The sequence below is a fragment of the Cryptomeria japonica genome, chromosome 5 (genome assembly GCF_030272615.1).
Source record: "Cryptomeria japonica chromosome 5, Sugi_1.0, whole genome shotgun sequence".
Taxonomy (NCBI): Eukaryota; Viridiplantae; Streptophyta; class Pinopsida; order Cupressales; family Cupressaceae; genus Cryptomeria; species Cryptomeria japonica.
The window spans coordinates 693,813,629-693,822,742 of record NC_081409.1 but is presented as its reverse complement, the minus strand read 5'-3'; the positions used below and the strand labels follow the sequence as shown (position 1 = coordinate 693,822,742).

The 9,114-nt window shown below is 32.7% G+C and overlaps 1 protein-coding gene across 1 annotated transcript; it reads right to left on the bottom strand.

Moving 5' to 3' along the window:
- Positions 1 to 7,904: 7,904 nt before the first annotated feature.
- Positions 7,905 to 8,894, bottom strand: LOC131876394 (abscisic stress-ripening protein 5-like). Its single transcript, XM_059221628.1, has 2 exons — positions 8,571 to 8,894; positions 7,905 to 8,257 (listed from the first exon to the last, which is right to left on the bottom strand). The coding sequence occupies exons 1-2, from the start codon at positions 8,778 to 8,780 to the stop codon at positions 8,075 to 8,077; spliced, it is 393 nt and encodes a 130-aa protein (XP_059077611.1). The 5' UTR covers positions 8,781 to 8,894; the 3' UTR covers positions 7,905 to 8,074.
- Positions 8,895 to 9,114: the final 220 nt, after the last annotated feature.

Sequence of the window (9,114 nt, the reverse complement as noted above, 5' to 3'; positions counted from 1 at the left end):
TCATAAGAGTCACATTCAAATATGTGATTAATGACGTAACCAATTGACACATTTGTGTAATTGAATTTATTTTTGCCTGAATATGAGAGGCTTACCTTTTTCATATTTGGGAAGAGGATCCTTGAATGCCACATGTTCTTCATTAGATTTTTGTCCATCAACGGATATATCACCCCTATCTATTAAATCTTGAATAGTGTTTTTCAACCTCTATAAATCATTTTTTTTATGTCCTTAGCTCCTATGGAAGTCATAAAAATATAAATCATTATACCATGATGGTCTATTGGCGGTCCCAAAATCTCTTGCTTTGAGAAGTGTCATAAGATTGTTTGAAAGAAGCTCATTCAAAGCAGATTCAACTAGTTCTCTCAGTGGCGTAATTTTTTTGTTGGGAGCATTAGGTGCTTTAGTTTAAGGTAGATTGTTGTTTTGATTATTTCATGAGGTATTGCCTTGAGGACTTGATAGACTGAAGATGGGTTGTTTTGGTGTAAAATTTTGAGAATCTACAACTCAGACATTCACAATGTTCTTATTCTTAGTTCAAAAATTTGATTTATCATTGTTATTGTGAGAACTAGGTATATCCTTGAAAATTTGGATTTGTCCTTTTCCTATCAATGCTTTTTCTATGAGTAACCTTACTAAAAGAAGGTGGACATTGTAGTTGAAGTTGATAACTTAATTTGGTGTTGAGATTGTGGACAAATATTTCAATCTTTCATTTCCCTAGTATATCATATTGACACTTTTTTGCAAGTTGTCTCCATCATTGAAGATAAATAGTAAAATATTCCTCATTCTTTTGTTTAGTATTGCAAAGGTCCTACATTGAAACCCAATGTTCCATGCTATAAGAGAAATGGGTGATAAACATATCCACTAGTTCATTGAATGTTTGAATTCTAGGTGCTAAATGATAGAACCATCCTATGGCTTGACTTCCCAAGTTCTTTGGAAAGAGTTGCATTATGTATCTCTCATTGTGAGTGACTTATAAGTTTACAACACAAAATTATCTAATGTGGTCACATCGATCACCTTTCCCCTTGTACTTGTCAAATTTTGTAATTTTGTAATTAGGAGGAAAAGGAAACATAACCAAATTTATATCAAAAGGGTATGAAGATATATCTTGTATTGAATATCTCTTAGTTGAACATCTATTTTGTATGTTTCCAAGTTGTTGTAAATCTTGGACCTGTTGTGTGAGTGCATCTAGAGGGTTATAATTCTTATCCTTTTTCTTTGTGTTTATGTCAGTATTTTGTTTTGTCTCATTGGTATTTTCAATTGTGTTTTTATTTTATTTAGCATCAATTGTTCCTTTGGGTTGCAAGACATCAAAATCACATTGATGCAGAAGGGCAGGGATGCTACTGTCAGGTCGGGGCCCTAATTTGACGCCTTGTTGAGAAAGCATAAGGAATTATTTCTCTCTATCCTTTTCCATGACCTTCTCCATTAGCTTGTAAAATTTTGGGTCTTTTGAAGCATCAAGAACATGTCCCTTAGATATATCACTAGAATTTTCATAATCACTATCGAGATCATGTATATGTCATGAGGTTTCTCCAAAGAGATCCATTTTCTCTTTTAGTTTCTTTTGGGCTCTAGTTTCAACCATACGAGATATAGAAATTGGGATGAAATAGTCCTAGGGTATGAAATTTTTGTGAATGTTGAATGACTTTTGTTGTTTTGATTTGAATGAAGCTATGGATAAGACTAAATCAAGGTACCTAAAGTGAGTGTTTTCTCTTGTGTTGAAAAGATAGTCTTGAACTATTAAGAAATAGTTATCAATGGGTGATACAAAGTAAGTCAAATTTGGAGATGATAAATCTCAGTTCATGGTGACTAACTTTGTCAAGATTTGGTATTAGTCTAGTTTCTAGGTGAAGGATGATAGATTTTGATAGGGAACTAACTACGTTGTGGTGATAAAGATCTCAAAAGCACTAAAAGAATCTTGATTTTTGTCTAAGTTGTTCCTATGTGTGGAAAGAATGGTTTTGCTGAAAATTTGTTTGAGGCAAATTTGGACTGAGTGTATGGTTTACTAAAATTGACTCTTTATGGAAAAGGGTATCTAAATCTAAAATTTAATTTTTCCCTAGACCTGATTTTCTGCTCTCTGTTATGAATGTGCTAAAAAAAAGCACTAAAATAGTTTGTAAAAGTTCTAGAAGATTTGTCAAATGCATTGCAATATGCTTCAGATGTGCTACTATATTTTGTAAATGCGCTAAAATATGGGGTAAATGCATTAAAATAATTAGTAAATGCACTAAAGTTTGTGCCAAAAGTGCTAAAATATTAGGCAAATGTGGTACAGAATATAATAGATGCATAATAAAATAAATCAGATGTCCTAAAAGATCTATCAAATGCACTATTCCGATCAATTCTAGTAGTTTTTTTTTTTGTTGTGTTGAACTTTTAATGATGTTTATGGATAATTTTTTGTTTTTCTAATGTTTTTGGGATGACTTTTTTTATTTTTGACAAGAATAGGTTGTAGACAATGAAGACAAAATGGTAGTTTTCGAATGTAAACAAAGAGTGTATGTTCAAGGCTCAAACAAAGACAAATATTTCCACTAGTATATGCACAATCTGAAGATACTTCAAACAAATTTCTACCTAAGGTCAATGGCTTTACTACAATATCACAACTCATTCCTAGAATCTCCATCAAGTCATGCAGCCTTGTCACACCTAAATGGGTGCACCTTCTTTTTTGTCTTTTTGAGAGCTAATAGATAAGGGATCTCTCCCCCCTTCCTCAAAAAGCTTAGAAAACATTATACAAGTCCAGGGATTATTGTCTCTTCTCAAGGGAGCTTTATGGTGAATTTCTTGGAGGTGGATGCTTCCCCAACCTTACACTGAAATGTATCACAAGTATTCAGAGGTGAGTCGGGTAGGCCTCTGATCCCAAAGGGTTTATATGTATCACACAGATATTGGGGGTGACATTCGGCAGTATATAACAACGACACCAGGTGTTTGATGACTTTTGTCACCCTCGCAATTATTTATATTGCAACTAGATGAAAGTGTTGCTTAGGTTGTTCCCTCTCACTAGGTGTAGCACACAATGGGAGTTAGGCCTTTTAAAGGAGTTTAAACAAAAATGAAAATAGATGGGTCTAGTTTTTGGTCACCTAAGTTTTCACAAGGGGAGAGCATACACCTACCACCTTTAAAGAGACAAAAGAAACTTATTTTTTAACCAACCTAAATTAGATCTAGGTGAAACTATTTTAATAGAAAAAATTGTATGCAAGTTGAATCATGTTAATTCAACCTCTTATTTAAACTAGATTTGACAAAAGATGAACAATTTACAAATCCCCTAATTAAGCTAGATGTGATGCAAGATTGTTTCTTCTATTTTAAATGTACTTAATGTGTAAAGATTTGGTTTAGTAATTCTACACAAAAACACTTTAGTACACAAAATTATCTAAATCACCTAATCTACCTTATCCACTACTTTCTTTTTCTTTTTTATTTATTTTTCTCTATTACAAATGTGCCAGAATAGACTCTATATGTGCTAAAATAACTGACAAAAGTGCTAGAAAAACTAATGAAAGCGCTAGATGAACTACTGGAAGTGCTAAAATAACTAATAAAAATTTTAAAAGAAGTAATGAAAGGACTAAAAGAACTATGAAAGAGCTACATGAAGTAATGAAAGTGCTGAAAGGACTAATGAAATCTCTAGAATATGGAGTGAATGCACTAAAAGATGGAATGGAAGTGCTAAAAGTTGATATGAAAGCACTAAAATATGAAATGAAAGATTTTAAAGATGGATTTTTTGAGAATGAACTATGATGCTAGTCTGAGAAACTATGTTGTCTGTCATGGATGCACTAGACTAGAAAATGAATGCGGGAGAATGACCAGTGAAGCTTGTATACACTAAAACATGCAAGAAAATATTAAATACGGGGCAGAGTCCCATGGTGGGCACCAAAAATATGATGGTTTAAATGTGAAATCTGATAGAAACTATTAAATATCCATAAATATATTTTGGAATTCTATCTAATCTAAAACAAAATAAAACAATAGAGAGAGACTACAAACAACAAATAACCATAAATATATTTTAGAATGATATCTAATCTAAAAAAAAATGAAACAATAGAGAGAGACAACAAACAACAAAGTTATACCTGCATGTTGTCAACTGCTCCCATGGGTTCCATTTTGTCCTATCTTCTATGATCCTATTGATGTATGAATATTTCTCTTAGAATTGTGCCCTTATGGGTTTCAAGATGACAACAAGGATGGAATTTTGTGGTGTATGAAATGAAAGATGGACTCTAAATCCTATGAATGCAATGATAATGGATGTGAGGTGATAAAGCTAATGATGGCTAAAGTACTCGAGTCCTAAAATATTTGGTTGCTCGAATACTTGAATGCTCTAAAAATGATCACTAGTATAACTAACTTGAAATGTTGGTTGAAGGCTTCCTTTTATAGATTTTCCATGGCTAAAATCCAAGGTGGCAAATATCAATGGTTAGGAGTTAATCTTGAGATCGTGAACAATTGAAAAGAAATCGATTGAGATGTGAGAGAAAAAGTGGGAAGATGTTCCTCCGACAATGACAAGATAGAGGATAAGATGGAAAGAGAAGACACATGGAAACATTCTCATCTTGGCCAAGGATAAGGATTCCAAAGATATAAGATGGTTTGAGGGAATATAGGTTTCCTAAGACATGAAGGATTCAACAATCTATGAAGGTTGGAGAAGATTTACCTATTTCCTAGGACAAGTGGATAGTGAGTCACTTTGACTAGGTTGATGTGGACAAAACCACTCTCTAAGACGTATGGATGTGAGTGAGAATATAGCAGATAGGAGGACACATAAGTTTCCTCATCCTATTGACTAGGGATCATGTTGAATATAACTAGCTAATTAAATATGAATAATCTTTAATAATTTTTGTCACATGGTGATGAGGTGGCATGATGATGTGGGACGAGATTTTAAGGTGATGTGGATTTTAGATTTGAAGACTTAAATTAGATGGATAAATAAATAATTTAGGATTATATATATATATATAATTGACGAAGAGAGGTGCATTTATTTTTGAATCTAATAAGAAAATATTTAATAGTAGATTATGGTATGTGTTTTTTCATCAAATTATTTTAAGCATAATCTTAAAACTTATGTTTTATGTTCTAGTACAATCCTACACCTACCTACAATCTTTTTCCTCATATCTATGGTTGTGAACCTTTCTTGTCATTTTAAACTTGTAATATACTACTTTGAAATATACTATTTGTATTATTTGCTCATATTTTGTAATTAAATATATATCTCTTCATATTTTGTAATTCAATATATATCTCTTTAATTTTTTTCAATATTTATTTGGTTCTCTTTAGTTCTTTTTATACAAATATCTAGAATATGTTCTCCAACTAACAAATTATTTCAAATTATTACTCAAGATTTTTCTATGTAAAGAAATGATTTTCTATAAAAATAAAAAAACATTATTCTAAACTAACCATACTATTGAAAACAACACTCAAGATTTTTCTATGTAAATAAATGATTTTCCATTAAAAAAACATCCTTCTAACCTAACCACACTATTGAAAAGAACACTCAAGATTTTTCTATGTAAATAAATGATTTTCCATTAAAAAAACATCCTTCTAACCTAACCACACTATTGACCAGAATTTAGAGCATTACATAATAAAAAGCCAGTTTATGAGCATGTCAATTCGTTGCCGTCATTGCCAAAAAGTCAAAAATAATAAATAGTTCAGTCTATTTCATTTTTAGTTCCTGTCTAGGTGTTGTTCTTAACATGTTATTAATGCTTATGTTTTTAATCAATTATGTTACAACAATTTTTTATATGATAAAAATATTTATTTTTCATAAAATTTAGATGCAAATTTTTTAATTAAATATATTTAAAAAATTATTTATTTTTAATTTCATTGGTTGAAAGCATTTGAATGGATATGGACAATTAATGCGCTAACTGTTTCATTTTCAAATCTGATTTTATAATAGAATAATCAATTCTTAAAACCAATTATTAATTCTTGAACAGTTCAACTGTAATTTTACAGGGCACTTGCTCTTGCCATGGAGGATATTCATGATGCATGTTGAATTTTATCCCATTGTAGCAAACATTTTGGATTACAAGCGGGAAGAGGCAAGCTGAAGCAAAAAACCAATCTCCGAAATTTGCCAGCATCCTCAGGGCATAGACATTCAAAAATAAGTTTGGTGAGATATTGTAGCCATGACTGCCTTGCCAGACACATATGTAAATGTGGAACATAGACCATGCCTGTGGACTGATTGAGAGAATGCCTCAAAATCTTAAATCGTACAGAATGTATTTGTTTACCAAATTATGGAAATCTCCAAACAAATGCCTTGGCAGGTGTAAAGCTAAATTCCTCTGCAAATATCCTCCTTGCCCGTGCCAAAATGGGAACTTTGGAACAGGGCATAGATATCCATCGAATAAGAATTTTGTCAAATGTTTGTAATTGGAACTGCCCTGGTAGCCGTGTATGACATGTGAACTTTTTGATCAAATGTCTTAGAAATGTCTCATGAATTGACATGATTGTAGGATGAGCAAGATAGATTAGTTAGAAAGGGTTTAGAAACTTATGAACAAACACAAACTTTACATCAAAGCTGATTCAATTGAAACGATTTAAGTAACAACAAACTGGAAAATGATTGGGCTGCGTGTGCATTGAGAGTAGGGGATGTGAAGTGACACTACCTAAACAAGGTATCATTTACAAATGTCACAGGAATCAAATTAAATAAAGTTTTTCTAACATCGATTCTAAATCTCATCAATGCAAAACCATTCAACTTTTGTCTTGAATGGCAAAGGAGACGACCGGTATGCAAGGGCATCGAAAAGGTGGATAAAATGGCAAAAGAGGCAATGAGAATGTGAATTGATAAAATCAGTAGAGATATGAATTGAGGAATATGAAATGATGGGTTTCGATTGAAGGTTATAAGAATTCGATGGGATGGTAGCGAAGAGAGTTGTGTGGGTGTGAGGCTGAATATAGTTTTGGAAGATCACAGGTGGAAGTGTGGTTGCACTTTGAGAAGAGGAATAGTAGAAGGGAAGAATGTGCAGGAGGAGGAAAAGAGAGTTTGAGAAAAGTGTAATCTGAGAGAGGCTCTGTGAAGTTTTTGTGTTTTGGTTTCTAGTTTGTAGGCAAGGGGAGTTTTTTTTCTTGCATCAGAAAATGAATTTAGAATTGGAGAAAACGACTTCAGATTTGTTGCCTTGAAGCTAAATCCTAATAAAATTTGATTAAGATTTCTTTTACTTAAACGAGCTTTCTATGAAATGATGGTAGACTAGATTTTAAAAATTAAGTCAATAAGTAGTGGCTAGGATTTACTACTATTGTCTATCAAAATAATGACTTTCATTTTATTAATCATGTCTCATTGGCTATGTGGCATTGCATGAAAGCACAATATAATTTTGTATAGTACATCTGTTCATCTAAATCCATGATATGAAGAAAAGTGTTAGCCTCTTTAATGTCATGATAGGCTTTAGTACATCTATAGATCTTCAAAACTAGTTATTAGTCATGATTTTGCATTCAAATCTAAAAATATTAGATTTGCCATTTCTTTAATCAAAAATTTTAATTTTTTTCAAATATTAGCCTATTATACATACATTTTGTTTCATGAAATTAAAATATTTATATCTTTCAACTCATTTTGAATTAATCTAATTATTCTAGTTGCTTTGGCTTTGTCTATAACTTAAAGCACAAAACTGTCCTGTCAGCATTTGGCAAGGATGCCTTAATAATATCTCCAATACAGCACAACACTTAATAATATATATATAAATATCTATTTTCTGCAATAGATTTATTGTAAGAACTTCACAACAATGCTGCCTTAATAATACAACGCTTAAAAATATTTTTATATATATATAAACAAATATCTATTTTCTGTAATAGATTTATTGTTAGAACTGGATGTTCAAAAGAGATGGTGATGCTTCTTGCCATGGGCTTCCTCTTCTTCTTTCTTATCTTCCTTCTTCTCATGGTGTTCATGGAATACAGCTACACCACCGCCCACAGCAGCGCCTCCAGCAATCTCCTCCTCTATCTTGTGCCTGTGAGCTTTCTCTGGATCTTTCTTTGCTTCGTGCTTCTCATACTGTCACATCGCACATACCAAAATATAAGTTCAGTACAATGGACGCCCTTCAAATTATAACATAAAACCCTAAAAACTACAGTTTTAACATATATTCAGTACAAGGACGCTCTTCAATTATAATTTCGAACCCTAAAAGCAGCAGTTTTAACTTATATTCAGTAGAACGACGGCCTTCAATTTAATTTCAAACCCTAAAAGAAGCAGTTTTAACATATATTCAGTAGCAGGACGGCCTACAATTGAAATTTTAAACCCTAAAAAGCAGCAATTTTATCATATATTCAATGTATATATATCAAATAAAGTATACCATCGCAAATCCTCCAGCGGCGGCGGTTCCAAGTTCACCACCTTCCTCCAGATGCTTGTGGTGTTTTTCCTCCTTTCTCGCCTTTTCATACTTGTCTTCACCCCCATATTCACCAGTCGTCTGCTCTACATAAGCACTGTTATCTGCATCGCCGCTCACCTCCTCATCTTTCTTGTGGTGAAACAGATGATGCTGATGCTCCTCAGACATCCTGGAAATGAAAAGTATGGATGTATACACAGAATCTACAACTCAAAGCACTAAAGATAAGTACAATTTTGTGAAATTGTTGTAAACGAGAGATAGAGAAATAGGGAGATATGCAATGTATATATAGCAATAGGGGCAGTGCCTGTGATGTGGAGGTTGTAAAGGGTTATTTGGAATAGGGAGATATGCATTGTGTATATCACCGTAGGTGCACTTCGTGTAATGGAGGTAAGCGCGTTTCGGACGGCGTGAGGGGCGCTCATTTGACAGTCTCCTTTTCGAAAATATCTGAAAAATATCCTTCAATTCCTTTCGAAAATATCTGTTGGGCGAG